At 44.8% G+C, this 17,994-nt stretch overlaps 1 protein-coding gene, 1 long non-coding RNA gene and 1 pseudogene across 4 annotated transcripts in view; 2 read left to right on the forward strand and 1 right to left on the reverse strand.

The window, feature by feature from the left end:
* Positions 1-316: 316 nt before the first annotated feature.
* LOC126571557 (uncharacterized) lies at positions 317-2,557 on the forward strand. The gene is made up of 3 exons (XR_007607910.1): positions 317-430; positions 911-2,313; positions 2,418-2,557. It is a non-coding gene; the product is annotated as an uncharacterized LOC126571557 (long non-coding RNA).
* Positions 2,558-13,796: 11,239 nt separating this feature from the next.
* On the reverse strand, positions 13,797-15,432 carry LOC126571553 (dnaJ homolog subfamily C member 16-like; annotated as a pseudogene).
* A 551-nt stretch (positions 15,433-15,983) lies between these two features.
* LOC126571532 (thyroid adenoma-associated protein homolog) overlaps positions 15,984-17,994 on the forward strand; it is a 7,026-nt gene continuing 5,015 nt past the window's right edge. Inside the window, exons 1-4 of one of the 3 annotated variants that reach the window (XM_050230110.1) lie at positions 16,270-16,591; positions 16,649-16,716; positions 16,794-17,152; positions 17,232-17,994. The exon at positions 17,232-17,994 is cut by the window's right edge and continues 2,238 nt beyond it. In XM_050230110.1, coding sequence (XP_050086067.1) covers positions 16,480-16,591; positions 16,649-16,716; positions 16,794-17,152; positions 17,232-17,994 — 1,302 coding nt within the window. In that variant the 5' untranslated portion in view covers positions 16,270-16,479. Of the gene's footprint in view, positions 16,592-16,648; positions 16,717-16,793; positions 17,153-17,231 lie in introns of those variants that run through there. The other 2 variants (XR_007607905.1, XM_050230111.1) reach the window with 2 other exon arrangements.

Here is a 17,994-nt window from a genome sequence, read left to right on the forward strand (position 1 = left end):
CGCGGGGGGAGAAGGTTTCGTGCGCGAGCTTGTGGAGCGCGGCTGCGGCGGTGGAAGGACGGAATGGGAAGAGAAGAAGGGCGAACGAAAACGAACGCGAGCTTGTGGGTTTCAATTACGCGGAAAGGGAAGGGCAGCAAGGGCAGAAGGGCGATGCGTACGGCAGCGCGAAAGGAAAAGCAATAGAAAAAAAAAGAGACGGAGCAACCTCGAGCAAAATTCGGCTAAGTCCCGAACGCGGTCAGTCGAAAATTTTCTAAGTCCCGGGACGCACGCGTTTCGGGACTTAGAAAATTTTCGGGACTTAGCCGATTTTTGCTTTTCCGCCGTCGCACAGTTTATTCATGACCAAGTGCAGTGCAAATTATTAAACATTTTCGTGCAAATCGTGCAATTCGTGCGGCCAGTGCAAATGATCTGGAGATAAAAAGTAAGTAAATATTTAAAAAGTTAATTAATTAACTAAGATCTTCGAAAATTTAAATGTTTTCTAATCTTTAATTTGCAAAAATTTAAATTTGGAACTAATTAAGTCCGAAATTAGGCGAAGTTGAAATAGTATATTTATTTTATGTACAACTTTATGATTTATCGCTTTAATATATTCGATTATTTTTTAGATTTAGCTTAAATTGGTTGGCAAACGGTAAGGTAATAAATTGCTTGCTGTTGTCAAGTGTGTAATAAACACACTTGACTCAATTGCAGTAATTTATTACTATTACAACTCCTACCCTACCTTCTCGTGGTGTCAACTGGGATACGTTCTTAAATCGTATGCAGACAGGGAGGGGGCCCACTCTGACTTTCAGAGCGGGTTTGGTTTGTTACTGTGCATGGAACAACGTTTAATGTAATCATGCTTTATTCATACTGGTTCTAATTCATTCTTTGCGTTATCTGCTTTTAGCTACCATTACGGTTCTATCGTCAATTGTGCCAGAATTAAACGTTGCCTGGGATGGACAGCACACTACGCCATTTGTCACATTAATCACAGACGCAGGGACAACTTTGAAACGAATGACTTTGCTGCGCCCGAAGCTGTCGTTTACAATCGACAGTCTTATCACACCCGAACTGGACCCCAGAGACGAGGAAGATAGGGTGATCGTGGTATTCGAACAGGACGATAGTCGATCACCCAACACGAGCATTGTACAATCGTCATCCAGCAGCAGCAGCTCGCCCTAAGCTTTCAAATAGGCCTCTCTCCGGTGATCGTTTTAATCTTCTATACTAGTGTTTCGATCGGTTACCTTCGTTGCGGTCTCTCATTGGATATCCGTTATCATCGCAATTTCATCATCATCGTCCTCCGGCGCGAAATCTGGTTCATGTGGGAGGAGGACAGCATGGATTCCCCCCTGCTGGACGCCTCCCCGACGTTAACATATCTGTATACCTCGATCAACCGTGTCTATCAGTCGTCATCCGATATATTAGTCCAAGCAGTCTATACGATCTAGAAATGATGGAGTTCTGATGTTCGCTAAAGGAGAGACGAGAGTCCATCACACACTCACATTTCAAAACTGTTTGGTCGTAGAAGGTATAGTCATAATAAGTCTTCGATTTGCTGCTTGCATCAATTCTTTATTCAGTTCAAACCTTATCATCTAACCTTAAACTATAAAACATAATTCACAGCACTTTGCTCAGTGTCATTCCATATCACAATTCAAAACTTACACTATCATAAGGCACATTTCATATTCAGTAATGTAAATAACTAAAGGATGGCATCAAAATCAAATAAGTCATTTAATGAAAATTAATTTGAATTGCATCGCGCGTGAGCATTTTTGATAATTGTTTTAAAGAAAGTGTTCATTTCTCCCATAGTAAATGATGAATTGTACTGCAAAATGCAACAGTAAAACAGGTTCAAAGTATTTTTGTACTTCTTCAATGCTTTTTTTTTTTCCTTCTGCTGATTTGCTTTTCCTGTCCAAGAGAATAGTGGGAATAGCTCCCTTGTGAACAAGTAGTCGACTATCTCATAGCAGACCTCTTTTCCGCTTTGGTTACTATTGCTAATAGGTTTATATTGCTTAACCTTTGCCTTACACTGTGTGATAAATTGTTCGTTGGATGCCTGCCGGTCGAATACGTCCAACTCCTCTATTGTGGACACAGGTTTCAGCACACTTAACTGGTTGAATGATAGGATTTCCACTGTTGCTTCTAGTTTCGATACCCTCTTAGTGATGTCGTTGACGGTCTCGTAAAGCACTGCCATCTCTTTCACAATCCTTTCCAAAACAATATTGATTTGATCCATCGTGTGTGATCCTGAAAGTAATAATCAAGGTAAGTTCAGTGTGTCAGATCAAAAACAACAACAATTCAACTTACGTTTGCTTCCGTTTTCAGTCACAAATAACGTTGCAATGTTTTCACTTTTCTCGTTTCAGATCTCCAACTCTACAGCAGATGAAACTTTACTTCGATCAAATTCGATCATATATCAGTATAAAATCACCGGTGCAAGAGCATTCCAAGAACGTCAACCGTCCGGTTATCAACACAGCTGCTCTCCACTGCGGACGCCACCAAAACAAAACGCGTTCGACGTCACACGCACATACCTACGCTGCCCGGGTCAAGCCACGCACGCACCACCACCAACGCAAACATAGAAACAAAAATGGAAACGAAACAATAAACAACAAAAATGGCCATCGCGCGCGCGCGATGGCCGAACAATTTATTAACGCGTATTACATAGGGAGGGGGGCGGGGGGAGAGGGCACAGCAATGGAAGAAAGGGGGCACACGAGAGCACACGAAGGGGGGTTGCGTTCGAGCTCGCGTTCGGGTTTCACGAAAGTTGGTTCTTGGGTGCCTTGGCCCCTTGTTTCTCGGTTGGGACTGGGGAAGACGATTTGTATTGACTCGCTTATATGCCAGTACCAACCAAGTCCCATCTCAGAAACAACTTTTCTATAGTGAGAAAACCTTCTCACTGCAAACTGGGTCTTTGCGGGAGCGAACGGCCTCACACAGAGAGAAAGGCCGCCAGCAGCAAGCTCCATACTGAGAATCTCGTGTTTGACGTTTTTCTTCCTTCTCACTATAGCGGCAGGCTCATTAGCCGTCTTCTCACTATGGAGCCTGGTCAGACGGGTTGCGATTCCCAGTTCGCAGTGAGAAGGTTTTCTCACTATAGAAAAGTTGTTTCTGAGATGGGACTTGGTTGGTTCTGGCATATAAGCATTGACTCGCTTAATATATTGATTAATTATTGGCATATAAGCATTGACAAATCGTCTTCCCCAGTCCCAACCGAGAAACAAGGGGCCAAGGCACCCAAGAACCAACTTTCGTGAAACCCGAACGCAGCCCACCTTCGTGTGCTCTCGTGTGCCCCCCCCCCCCCCCTAATGAACCAAATGAACTACGCTGCGATTGGTCGATGAGCTACCGCCCAATGGCGGTGGCGTTTATTTTTCTATTTCTTTTTGCTGACGTCACACGTATATGACGTCGTCATTTTGTGACGTCATTTTACTGCGTTGCTGTTGGTGGTGGTGGCGTCGTACTCTTCACTGCTTGAAGGCGTCGTTGTGGTGGCGTGATCCAAGCTGCGATCGAGAACTTTCCTGCTCGGCCTGATGTTGGGTGCGCGTACGCTGATCACAATGCTCGGGTACATGCAGAAAAGGAAGAGAAAAATCCAAAAGTGTTTAACCCTTTTGCAGTGCACCTTACAACGCCAGCTTGGCTTACCTTGCGTGTGGATTATCGTCAACACCTTGGTAACACTTTTCTGCACTTGCACTTTGCCGCCAGCGTAGAGCGTGCGTCCCGGGACTTAGAAAATTTCCGACTGCCCGCGATCGGGACTTAGTCGAATTTTGGTCGAGGTTGCTCCCTCTCTTTTTTTCTATTCCTTTTCCTTTCGCGCTGCCGTACGCATCGCCCTTCTGCCCTTGCCGCCCTTCCCCTTCCTCGTAATTGAAACCCACAAGCTCGCGTTCGTTTTCGTTCGCCCTTCTTCTCTTCCCATTCCGCCCTTCCTCCGCCGCAGCCACGCTCCACAAGCTCGCGCACGAAACCTTCTCCCCCCGCGGTTTCTTCCGCTCTTTTCCCCGCTGCCTACGAGCGGTTTCATAGTGAGCGTCGCGCTCGCCTCTTCCTCAACCGCGTCGCAGGCAGAGGGGGCTTCTTTCTCAGCCGCCGCAGCCTTCATCCCGCTACGTCGCAGGCAGAGGGGTAAGCCGAGCGCTTCAAATTGCTAACTGGGATGCTCTCGTATGGCGTGTATGATCGAGCGAGAGAGGGATATCGCTTGCCTTTTCTCGCATGGGACCGCGGCTTCGGAGACCGTTTCAAACTACTTTAGTTTTTATATGTTTTTCTCTAATAAAAAAAGGAATTTGAATGTAAAATTGTAGCTATTTAAATTGTTAATGATTTAGGTGTGATTTGGTACCAGATAATCGTTGGTTTGGCCTGTAAAAATGCCGCATCAAGCTGCAGAAGTCGACTCAAAATCGTTTTCCAAAGTTCCTTTTTCATACATTTAAGCAAGAATTGTTGAGCCGAATGTTGATTGTTTAGTATTTCTTAATCTTATTTAAACCTGTCCTATGTATGAGAAGAATTGTAGGACAATTTCTTCCTCAATCATATGTTTGCCGTGAAGTGGTTTGTAACTCTTTTACCCTCGTTCCGCAAGCTGATAGTAAAGATCTATACTTCTTGTACGAACGATGAAACAAAGGATAATAAAGCACTCCGATTCTACAAAAGTGTAACTCTTTTTCTAAATTAGCTGAACATTCAGTCGCAGATTAAAATGCTTTGTTAAGGGGTTTTATTTCCAAGCAAAAGTAATTGGGAAACAACGATTCTATCGAGTGCACTACAGAACAACGATGGTGCAAACCCGGTAATAATTTCGGCAATTCTTTTAGCACATTTCTCGAATGAAAACGGTACATTCAATTTTCCCTAATCAACGCACTCTTTACTCTTGGCTTTGCCTTTGAGACCAGCCGGGCTGAAACAAAGGTTGCTTTACAGAATCAAAGAGGAATACGCAAGAGGAACAATAGAGACAACATAATGCAATATTAGTAGTCTAACGAAACATCGATAGATGTACCTTAGCGGATAGAAACGGCTCATGAAATACTTCGGAACCAGCGCTGTTAGCCTTTCGATTGCGCTCGGTTGTCTCTCCGTCTGGAGTAACATGCATTAAACGGTTTATAATGCTTTTGTAATTAATTACAAACACATTTACTTCCAAAGAATCCCAAAGACGAAAGGTTCTATCATGTAGAAGCGTTCGTTTGAATTTGTTCTTGCTTTTTAATAGTGGTATTTGTGTTTTATATCCTGCCTGTTTGCCGACGATCGCGCGTAAAACAGTCGGCAGATACACTTTTTACGAACAGTGTGGGGGTTAATATAAACTATTAGATGATATTTGAGGACTCCAAGACCACGACCGCTCGTTGGTTGATACGCCTGATAAGAATATCGTCACCACTGAGACAAACTTGTGCGGCCCTCGTTGATACAGCGGAATATGTCCTGTTTCAGAAATCGAGGATTGTTGAAGCCAGGATTGAATGGACGCCAATAAGTAAGATTACCTTTCACATCACAGACAACAGCGTGAGCAACCTAAAATCGTGGCTGCATCTGGATATTCTTAACAAAATTGCAAGTGTTTCTTTACATCCCTTGGTTGCCTTTAGAACTAGCGAGATTTAAAACAATTCTGTGACTTGGCGCCGCTATTGGCACGGACCATTCTTAGTTGAGAAATGCTTTTCACGAGTTCAAAGACTGTTACCAGAAGTAGATACTGTTCATGCGCTTGCCGTGGCATAAAAAACGGGAGTCACGATTGTCTTTGAAATTGAAATACTCGTCATAGAGCGTCTTTATTCGTACCGGTTGAATCGCGAACTGAGCTTGAAAAACAGAAACATAGAAAGAGAGCCGGAGCGTAAAATAAAAAAAAGAGAAGAGAGAAAACTGAACTCGGCTCGCTGCGCTGCGCAGAGCTCTCGCGCGAGAAACCCAGCAAACGCGCACACACACACTGTCATCGACAGTATGTACTGAACATACCGGCCACCTTGAACTAGTATGGCTTGTTCAATTAATTACATCCTTGGTTTACATGGAACAGGGAAGTAGTGCGATCTTGCTGACAGGACGCACAACATTATCTGCATTCGCTGTCTTGAGGGTTATTACTCGCACGACTCCATCCTTCCCGGGGTGTGTGGCAGTGATTCTCGCCAATGGCCAAGTTGCTGGTGGCGCATTATCTTCCTTCAGGAGGACCACACGCCCGACGTCGATGGATACTGGTGGGTTGCAGCCCTTGGTGGCTCGGGTTTGTAACTGCTGCAGATATTCCTTTCGCCATCTGGTCCAAAAACGCTGTGTACGTTGCTGAGTGCGTTCCCAATGCGATAAACGATTTTCCGGAATTTCCTGCAATGGTACCTCAGAAATAGCTTGGAGATTTCCTCCGATTAGAAAATGACCCGGAGTGAGTACTTCGAGGTCTGTTGTCTCTGACGGCATATGAACGAGTGGACGCGAGTTCAAACACATTTCGATTTGTGCTAGTAGTGTAATCATGTCCTCACGAGAGATGTTGGAATTTCCGATTTCCCTTAGGAAATGATGCTTCGCAGACTTCACGGCAGCCTCCCATAATCCGCCAAATTGCGGAGCCCGTGGAGGGATAAAGTGCCATTGTATTTCGTTGTCCGTACACCAGTTGATGATTTTGTCTCTTTCACTGGACGCCTTTTGAAGCATGCGATAGACCTTGTGCAGCTGGTTCGCTGCTCCTTTAAAGCAAGTTGCATTGTCACTGTAAATGGCATTTGGTTTCCCTCGACGAGCGACAAATCGATGTAGGGTTGCCAAGAATGCATTTGTTGAAAGGTCTGAAACGAGCTCGATATGTACCGCTCGTGTAACGAAGCATATGAAAATGGCAACATATGCTTTGGACGCTGATCGATTTCGTATCTCCGATTTTATGAAAACTGGACCAAAGTAATCCACGCCACAAGTTAGAAATGGCCGGCTTGGAATCACTCGTGAACTTGGTAAATCTGCCATACTCTGTTGAATCAGCGAAGGTCGATGGTGAAAACAAATATGGCATTGATGATAAACTGTTCGAACCAGGTTTCTTCCTGACAACATCCAGAATTTCAGATGAATGGTGGACAACATCAGTTGTGGTCCTGCATGGAGTAATTTTCGATGGTAGTATTCCGCTATCATTCTTGCCAGTGGATGCTTAGAACAGAGCACAATCGGATGTCTGGCATCTTCGGAAATCTTGGCGTAATTCAATCGTCCTCCAACTCGAATTAGTCCCTTTTGATCGAGCTGTGGATTCAGCCATTTCAATCGGCTTGATCTGGATACGTGTTTTCCTCGGAGTAATTCGGTGTGTTCCTCATAAAATGATTCCCTTTGAGCCATTCGACACAGTGAATGCTCAGCGGCATGTAGTTCCTCTGTTGTAATGGGATCAACTGTTCCCTTCGCGATCAGAAGGTCGTTGTTGTGTTGTTTCAGTCGAGAGCGTAACCTCTTTAAGTATCTTGCCCAATAATCCATCAATCGACGAAGTTTGGAGTATGATGAGTACCGCATGAATAAGTCTGTTACGAACTCTGATTGAACTACCTTCATGCATCGTAGTGTGGATTTCTTGAGTTCCTGTAGAGCTTCTGGCGAATTAGTGTCATGTATGGGTTGGTCGGGCCAGAGTTCCTTGGTTGACCTGAGCCATGTAGGTCCCGACCACCATCTTTCGTTGTCAAGAAATTCGGTTGCGCTAAGACCTCTGGATATGTCGTCTGCAGGATTTTCCTTTCCCGGGACATAATTCCAGGCATCGGCTGAGTGGATCTGTTGTATCTGTGACACTCGATTGGCCACGAATATGTTCCAGCGAGCAGGTGTAGATCGAATCCAATGCAGTGTCGTCGTAGAGTCGGACCAGAAATACACCTTGTATGGTACTTCAATTGAAGCCTTGATCTGTTGATACAGGGTTGATGCCAACAATGCTGCACACAATTCGAGTCGAGCGATAGTATGGCGCGTCGCGATCGGAGCCACCTTGGATTTGGATGTTAACAAATGAACAACACTTTGATGTGATGACTCTGTCCTCACGTAACAACAGGCTCCATATGCCTTCTCGGAGGCATCTGCGAATAAATGAAGTTCTAACTGAATTGGAGAAGTGAGCGTTATGAACCTGGGAATCCGAAGTTGGTTTAATGTTCCAATTGTTTCGTAGAACTCTCGCCATTGACTCTGCATTTGGGTATCTAGTGGTTCATCCCAGTTGAAGGGTTTTCCTTGAATTGATTTTGCTGTCCACAAGTATTGCATGAATATTTTCGCTCTAGTTATGACGGGCCCCGCTAGGCCAAGCGGATCAAAGATTTTTGCAATTTGCGAAAGAACAATCCGTTTAGTATAATTTTTTACCTTGTCTGGTGGCTGAACCTTGAAGCTAAGCACGTCAGATTGAGGTTCCCATGTCAACCCGAGTGTTGAGACTGTTTGGTTGTCTTGGAAGTTGTGCCAAGGCTCGATTGCACGATCTTCCAGCGGAATTGAATTCAGCACCTCGATTGAATTTGAGGCCCACTTTTTCATTGACATACCTGCCGAGGCAAGAATTTCGGAGATCTCCTTTCTCAACTGTATGGCTGCTGACGCGTCCGTCGATCCTGACAATAAATCATCGACATAAAAATCTTTGGAGATCACATCGGCGGCCTTTGGTGACATGTGGCTCATATCTTGGGCTACCTTTTGTAACGTTCTTGTTGCCAAATATGGGGCGGAAGATGTGCCATACGTGACTGTTTGTAACTGGTATGTCGATATTGCTTCTTCTGGGGTTTTTCGCCATAATATTCTTTGAAGTGGTTGGTCCACTGGTTGGACCCCGATCTGTCGGTACATCTTTTCAATGTCGCCTACGAGAGCAATTGCATGAAACCGAAACTGCATTAGTAAAGTCAGTAAGTCCCTTTGCACGACCGGGCCCACCAATAGAATGTCGTTCAATGAATAACCGGACGCAGTTTTACACGATGCGTCAAAAACAACTCTTGTTTTAGTCGTCGTGCTGGATGCCTTAAACACTGCATGGTGTGGTAGGAAGCAATGAACCATGTTGTTATCGGAATTTTCTATCTTTTTCATGTGTCCCAATCGTTCGTATTCATTCATGAACTCGTGATATGCATGTTTGAGATCGTTGTCAGAATTCAACCGTCTCTCTAAAACTTGAAATCGCCGTAGCGCGATGCTTCTTGATTCACCTAATTGCTTTGTAGGATCGTGGGTTTGTGGCAAACGCACTGCATATCTTCCTGTGTTGTCTCTAATCGTTGTCGATGCATAAAATTCTTCGCATTGGTTGTCGGGTTGTTGCGGCATTTCCGGAACCGCATCGAGTTGCCAAAACCTTTGCAGCGCATTTTCTAAACCCACCAGTGTCAGGTGGCACGCAAGCGATTTGGTTGGCAGTTCTTCTCGTACTGGTCCACCAATGATCCATCCAAACACTGTTTCCACCAGTGTTGGATTTCCGGAATCTAGTTCAATCCTTTTGCCCGTGAATAGACTCTGGTAGATTTCAGCCCCTAAGATCATGTCGATTGGAGCCGGTATATTAAATTTGGAGTCAGCCAATTGTACGTCAGGCAATTTTATATCGTTGATGTTGATCATGCTCGTTGGTAAATCACTTGTTGGTTTTGTCATGATCAGGAAGTTCTGGGAGCTGTTAAATGAATTTAGTTTCGATTGAATAGTTGCGCGGATTTCGAATTTAACCTGATGACAGCTCTCTGCGATGCCTACAATGTTCGTATCCGTTTTTGTCCAGCGAAGCTGAAGCCTTTCCGCCATCTTTCTAGATATGAAATTGCACATCGATGCTGAATCTAAGAGTGCACGAGCATGATGTCGATTTCCGTAACGATCGATTACCCAAACGGTCGCCGTTTCTAGCACTACCGTGTTAGCACATACTCGAGCCGATAAACTTGCACTTGCTCCTTCTTGTGTTGGTTCGTGTAACAATGTATGGTGTTTTTGAGCACACACCCGACACACATGTTTGGAATTACACGACTTGACCTGATGCCTAACACACAAACAGTTCCAACACAGTTTCTTTTGTGTGGCTACTTCTCTTCTTTGTTGTACTGCCATCGATATTAAATTTTCGCATCTGAACGTTCGGTGAGTCTCGCTGCATATCGCACATTGTTCTCGCACTCTGGCCTTGCTGCTCGTGAAAGTGGCCTTTGTATTGATTCTCGGTGATTGCCTTGCGCCGTCTTCCTTTGCGCGATATGACCCATTTCCTGGTAAACGCGTGATTGAAATCGCATCGTTGGTAATTTGTTCCATGAAGTCTGCCAATGTTTCGAGGCTACCGCATGACCTGCCTCTAATCCACCGTGCCCATCGCATGCGATAGTCCGTGGGTAGTTTCTGTATCAATTCGCTAATGAGCATGGGATTTGTTGTGTGTTCCACCATGCCCGCCGACCGAACGTGTTCACAAAGTGACTGCGTCATTTCGCCGAATTCGATTAGGCCTTCCAAATCATCGGCTCGGGGGGCTGGGGTTTTCCGAACTCGATCAATCATGATCTCAAGAAGCAGTTCCGGCCTTCCAAATCGTCTCTTTAACGCATTGATCACGCTAGGCACAGATTCCGGGAGGAGCAAACGGCCTCTTACTGCTTCTTTCGCAGCACCCTTAAGACACCGCTGGAGGCGAATCATGTTTTCCCCATCTTGGTACCCGCACGCCTTGGTGGAAAACTGAAAATTACTAATAAACGTGGGCCATTCTGCAGGGTCGCCGTTGAATTCCGGCAAATCTTTTGGCAGCGCTTGTCGTGCCGCCTTTTGCTCTTTAGTGAGCGTCCACGGTGTTTTCACGGTTCGGGCCTCTTCTTCGGTTGCCGGCTTTTGGTTGCCAAGCCCGGCTCGCATGCGCCAAATCTCGCGTGTGACGTCACCTTCCTCCGGAGTGCTCGATGCATTGCTCTGCGTGAGCCAACTGTCCACCCTTTTCGCCGCGATGTTTCTTAACGATGCACTTTCATCCTCCTCACCACACTGCGTTTCCATAATACGAAACTTTTCTCGAACGTACTCCTCTTCGAGTTTAATCTTTTCTAATTGTATTGCTCGCTCTTCTTCTAGCCTTTGTAGCTGTAAAGCTGCTCGCTTCCCGCGAACAGATGATGATGTTGTCGTAGAACTTGGTCTACGTTGATCGGTATCCATCTGACGCACTACCGATGTCACTTTGCCTTCTGCAACTGGTTCCGCACTGCTGGGGGTATGGCTGCACTTGACTTCAGACATCTTGTCACTGTTACTGCACTGCACTTTTCACTTCCGCACCGTTTTGGAATTGTATCCGGTTCGAAGGACCAATGTTCATGCGCTTGCCGTGGCATAAAAAACGGGAGTCACGATTGTCTTTGAAATTGAAATACTCGTCATAGAGCGTCTTTATTCGTACCGGTTGAATCGCGAACTGAGCTTGAAAAACAGAAACATAGAAAGAGAGCCGGAGCGTAAAATAAAAAAAAGAGAAGAGAGAAAACTGAACTCGGCTCGCTGCGCTGCGCAGAGCTCTCGCGCGAGAAACCCAGCAAACGCGCACACACACACTGTCATCGACAGTATGTACTGAACAGATACCGTTAGTGCAAAGCACACTGTTGTTGGAAACATTATTCTAAATAGCTCTGCTAAAGTAATCGTGCCGCCTATGAAGGATTAAGCGCAGCTCGGCGATGAATCTTCTGCTAAACTATCTTAGTTCACAAACAGATTCAGATCGTATAAAGCGGGATAGATTTGTGCAAGACACTTGATGCGCAATTTTAGGAAACCAAGACAGGAATTTTTACTATAATCATAAAGAATCACCCCGAAACGGACACTGATGATGATATGGAAAGGAAGAACAGATATTTTTTCTCGGGCCACTCCCTTGAGAGATCTGCCAATAAATCGTCCTTGAGTTGCCGCTAACAGTTTGAGCGTAACAAGGTTTTCCTGCATCCCTAATGGTACTTCTAGTTCTGGCAGCCACCCACGTTCCCGTTGATTATGTGTTACAATCGTTCCATGTAGTATTTCAGTGGCCAAGGCGTACAGCGTACCTTGCGTGGCCAAGCTTTACTGGTGAAGATCGTGGTTTTGATTGATGCCATGTACGATCCTTGACATGGCATGCATTTGATTTCAATGTAAACTGTGACTGATTGAGCAAGCAGACATTGCGTCTCTTTGCAGGAAAAAGGACATCTTTATGCGCCTCAATTTGATCCCGATTGCGGCTGCAGCACACCTGCGCGGTTCCAAAATGCCGACGTATTTCTACTGCTTTTCCCACCACCAATTACGCTACAGCTGCGGCTAGATATCGTGCCTGACTAACACGCAGTACCGTAAAACCTAATCCCATCGCAACGGGAAGCATAGCAAACCGCATCTCTTTACACGAGGGATCACCGTAGAGTGCGAGTTGATGATCGAACAAACATTCGCGAAAGGAGCACAAAGCGCAAAACCATTCATCATGTGTGCAGAGCACTCTCCGTTTCGCATATTCTTATTGATATGCATACTTATCGATTTCAAGTTGGTAAAATTGTGCACCGTGTTATTGTGCGTTTAAAGTGCTCCGCCACAAAGTTTGGTTCCGATCGCATCGACGAAATACAACCACATCGGCAGGTAAGTATGGTTCTCTCAATAAATAATCGCCATGCATTAATCGTTCTCTCGAATAATTCCAGCCGCGAAACACCGATCACGACTACCATCACACAGCACCGACCCACGGCCCCACAGCCATGACCGAAGACGAAGTCGTTCCCTCTACAGAATAACAGCTGTAGCACAGAGCGAGGGAAACAGGGGAAAGGAACACAGAGAGAAAAGAGAAGCGGGAAGAGAGAGAACCGGCCCGGCGGCGGCCGACCATTCTCTTTTTTTTGCTCTCAACCGCAGCCACGAGCCACCACGAAGCTGCTTCCTTTCTTCGAGCAGCTTCAGAAAAAGGTCGCACATTGGTCACAAGAACCTCCAGCCCCTTTGGTGAGAACGAGAAATGCGACCAATGTGCGACCTTTTTCCGAAGCACGTGCTCGGCTCGAATTTTGCTCGATTGGGTAGGAAACAGGTGAAGTCATACCGAACAAAAATCGCTCGCGAAAATTAGAAAAATGAATGAAAAAAATTGACAGTCGTTGCCTATGTTTTGTTTGCGTTGGATACGCTTTGACAAGTAAGAAATCCGTTGGTATTCGCTTTGAGAAGTAAGAAATCCGTAAAGAAAGTTAGGTTTTCCAGTTTTTCAGTGCTCTGATTGTTCTACATTGGTGGTTTTAAGATGCCTTATAGATATTGCGTCGCTCCGTTTTGCAAAAATAACAATAATAATATCAAAAGGCTTGGCACGGTGGTTATGTTTCATTCTTTTCCGCAAGATGTGGAGTTAACCCGACAATGGGCAACATTTTGTAGAAAAGATGCAAATTGGCGTCCGTCTAAAAGTGGTGCTATATGTTCGGAGCATTTTAGGGCTGAGGATTATCAATTACACCAATCGCCACTGATTAAAAGCTATCATAATTTGCGATTATTGCAGACAACAGGTATGATACCTTGTTTACCTTTATTTGGACTTTTTATCTTAGATTAAAATCTTTCTTTTAGCTGTTCCTTCTATACTACAAAGTAACAATAGTTATGCCGAAATAAACTGCATACTTTATTCTAAAAGAAAAACAAATGTACTTATTTATTACATGCGCAAATTTAAGTTTTTCAATACAATGGAAATTATATTGGTAAGTGGATGTGTATCTGTGCCAGTCAGTGTGCAACCTTAAATTTGCGATGATTTACGCTCAACGGTGCCGAATGAAGTCGACCAGATGCTGTGCATTAAAGACGCTCCCGCGGTAGGTATAGTTGTGGCCGTCGAGGACCATGACAATGCACGGTAGTGAGTGCACACCGGTCCGGCATACCAGCTACTCCTCGTGATCCGCATTGATCGTGGCGAACGTCACACCGTATGGTTCGAGCGTACGGTGTCGATCATCTTCTTGAACGAGTTGGCCGCTTTCATACAGTCGAAGCACCAGTCGGCGTAAAACAGCAGTATTTTCGGAGTTTGGCGGCTTTTGGGCAGGATGTTGCTCTCTTAGTACTTGGCGGTGATCGACAGCCGATGGTACAGGCTAATGTCCTGGTCGTGGAAGTTAAAGTTATGTGCATCGTAAAAGTGTTCGAACGGATCCTGGAACCGGTCGTGTGGTGTAATCGGGCCGCTCCCTATTCACGATTGCATCCTCGTTCGTTATGTACGGCGTATGCCTTCCGACGCTCCGAGTCGGAAAGTAGCTCGTATGTCTGCTTGATCTCGACGAACCGCTGCTCCGCCTAAAAGTGTTTTGATTTGTCCGGATGCCTGTTTGACGGGAGGATACAGTTAGCTCAAGTCCTAGCACGCATGTGTCCCTCCGCTGGTGGCAAGCAATCAATACGAACGCAGACAGAGTGCTGTTCGGATTCTTACCATTCCTGCAGCATGCCGTTTGTAGGCTCGTCGGATCTTCTGTAGTGTAGCCATTCGCTCCACACCCACGGTGACGTACGGATCCTTGCTGTCGCACTGCACCAGCAGGACGATCACAAACACTGCCAGGCAAAGCCAGTGCACCATCATTCGAGGCATCCATCCTTGCACACGCGGCGATGCGCTCTTGATGCGCCTTACAAAAGAAGACACCTGTTCCGACGGTGGCAAACTAGGAATAGGAGCGGATCTTCTTCCCTTATCACTCTTCCTTTGGATGCGCCTTGCGATTGGCAGACGATCTGCCGAGGCAGCTATCTTATATGATGAACAAAGCGCACTGGAGCTGTCTTTATTCGGGCAGAAAACCCCACTCCTTCTCCTTGCTGCTCCGTGTTCGGAACAAGCGAAGAGGTTTCACCTTCGCCGGATCTCTGATCGGACACGCGACAACACCCTCCTTAGGATGCACTGAGCATGTAGCGCTGATGTGATTGTCCATCACACTCCGATCGTCTCCGTCCTTTTGTCCTTTAACCAATTGTCTAAGCCGACAGTGACCGGCTGGAAGCCGGATCCGGGCCTTTTCCACTCGTTTCAGAATCAGAGATAGCCGGCGTTTTCGGCCCCTTCTGACACGTTGTTAGCCACAGCGGGGCTGCTCGTTTGTTCTAAAACTAGAAAATGTATCATTTAAACGAGCAAAAGTAGAAAATATACCTGATAAAACCATTGCACTTTTTCGGATTCAAACGCACGCTGGTTTGGTGATGAACGTAAACAAGGCGTCGAATGTCAAAAAAAGAAAAAAAGCAAAAAAGAAAAAAAGTGCTATGACTTCACCTGTTTCCTATAGACGCTTTGAGTTACAGAATAAGCACCTTACACACCAAGTGAATCCCAGTACCCTCGGTTGTCAAAATTATTCTTTTTATTGTTAGCAAGATGTGTCAATTAACCAGGTGAAGTCATCCCGAACAAAATCGCTGGCGAAGATTACAAAAATGAATGAAAAAATCTGACAGGTCGTGTAGTCTTCTGAAAGATTGTTTTGGTTAAAATCAGAGATGCTGTTTTCGATTTGAGGAGTAAGAAACCTGTTTCAAAGGTTCAAGTTTTCCAAGTTTTTAAGAATTCTGATTCTAAAAGTGTAAAAGGTCAAGTTTCCAATCCCTTCGCGAGACAGCACTGATGATTTGGGCGCTACCGGCGGATGATGCTCGCTGGAAACGGTGCCCCACGGATCCGCGGCCAACAGCCCCACGGATCCCCGTAAGTGATCAATCACTTGCTCGTTTGTTGAAAACAATGAGTATGAATCATTTAAACGAGCAAAAGCGATACTATATCTGACAAAATCATTGAAAATTTCCGGAAAATTGGTCAAAAGCAAAGTGTTTTAACTATAACAGGTGAAGTCATAGCACTTCACTCGCCGCCATATTGGACTTCAGGAGCTGTCAAATACATGTTTACCAAATCGACAGAAACAGTTTGGTGATACGAAGGATATCCGGAAATTTCCGCCGGTAGCGCCCAAATCATCAGTGCCGTCTCGTGAAGGGATTGGAATCTTTCAGAAGGTTCAGCATCTGTCAGTTTTTTACATTCATTTTTCTAATCTTCGCGACGGATTTTGTTCGGAGTGACTTCACCTGTTTTCTACAGACACTTTGTGTTTGTCGCATTTTTCACCAAAACCCTCTGTCTAAATCTAGATATTTTGTGGGTATTAAACGCGAATTATTTTAAAGCTTTTCCGGCGCGATCAGGTATCTTGGAGAGAATCGCTTCATAGGTTTCAATCACTAATATTTGAGAAGATGAATGGTCTGTCTTTGCGTATCTCCTGCGTAAGAGCTAGCGAGAATGTGAAGAAGAATTCTGAACTTCGAATGGACCTTTTCCAAGTGCCTTCCACGTTGTTGAATGCAGGTATGTTTTCTGTTTCAGGCACAATGTAAGAAGTTGATTTATCCAATATACTTTCAGACAATCCGTACCTGGAGCGAATAAACGCATCGGAAACAATTGATGATCAGATCAAAGTGTTAAGGGAGGTTCGTACATGCGTTATATATTTCTCGCCTATCTAGATTGCTCATTTGAAATAACATTTTCTTTTGGCCTCATGAAGTATTCTATGTTCGTGGTTGGGTTAGAGGACTCGTTAAAAAAGCACGTTCAAACGATGGCCGATCTCTTGATGGAAGCTCCATTGAAACACGCTGTACGGAACACGATAGCTCGATCGCTGAGTAACCTTAATATCAGTCGGGATGTTGTCGTGTCCTGTATTGCCAACAGCATCAAGGCCAAGATAGAACTGGATTCTGCTTGCAATAGCGAGCCGACTCGGCGCAATTCTACAATATGCAACATTGGAGGCTGTTTTGAAAACTTCAAAGCAGGAAGCGAAGCGGTACGACTTAGCCTACAGCATCTATTCCAATTTCTGAACAAGTCCATTTTGATATACTTGTGTTCGCTAAAAAAGTAAGCAAGCAAAGCCTTTCAGCCTCACTTCTGTTTGCAAAGGCAAGGTAGTGATAACTTTTTTTTAAATTACTTTCAGCGAACAAATATCACCCTCTGATAAAAGTGAGCAATGCCTCTTTATACATTCAGCCATCAGAATTGTTATAACCTGCTTTCAGCAGTTTCCGGATCAGCTTAAAGCGACATATGAGGGTGAAAAAAATATTGAAAAGATTGTATTGATATGTTGGGATTTGTTGGAGAACCCGGAAATTCCAATGGACACTAAAACCAACTGTGGTATTCTGATAGCGATGAATGCCAACCTAGAGCAACGTTTTTTGCGACATGCACAACGTGTGTTCTCCGAGGACTGCTCTGCGAAACAAATGTGTCTTGTGAACGGTATTATTTGCACAATCGAAAGTGAACATTTTGTTCCCCCAGAATGGAAGGGTATACAAATTATGAATGAAGCAGCAACGATCCTTAAAATAATATCCGAGGAAAACTCGGTTGAAGTCAGCATAGTACTTGGTACAACACGTGGGTTCTTCCAAATGACGAAGAAACTGCTTGGATTAAATTTAGACGGCTACCAAACAACCGAACGTAGAGAGCTAATCGACATTCTTGCTATTAATCTGCGATATTCGCTCTCACATTTAGACCACTACGTCGACAGTATACGTCACATATCTCGAGATCTACTTAAATGTACGATACAGCTCGGCACGCATCTAGACAACACCTTAAATGGAATAATCTATGACTATATTCGCAATGCCGCTATCAACATTAATACAAAATGTGTGCTGATCGGTGCAATATCCTCAATCCTAAAAGCAAAAGAAGTATTA

Source organism: Anopheles aquasalis, chromosome 2, assembly GCF_943734665.1.
Source record: "Anopheles aquasalis chromosome 2, idAnoAquaMG_Q_19, whole genome shotgun sequence".
NCBI lineage: Eukaryota > Metazoa > Arthropoda > Insecta > Diptera > Culicidae > Anopheles > Anopheles aquasalis.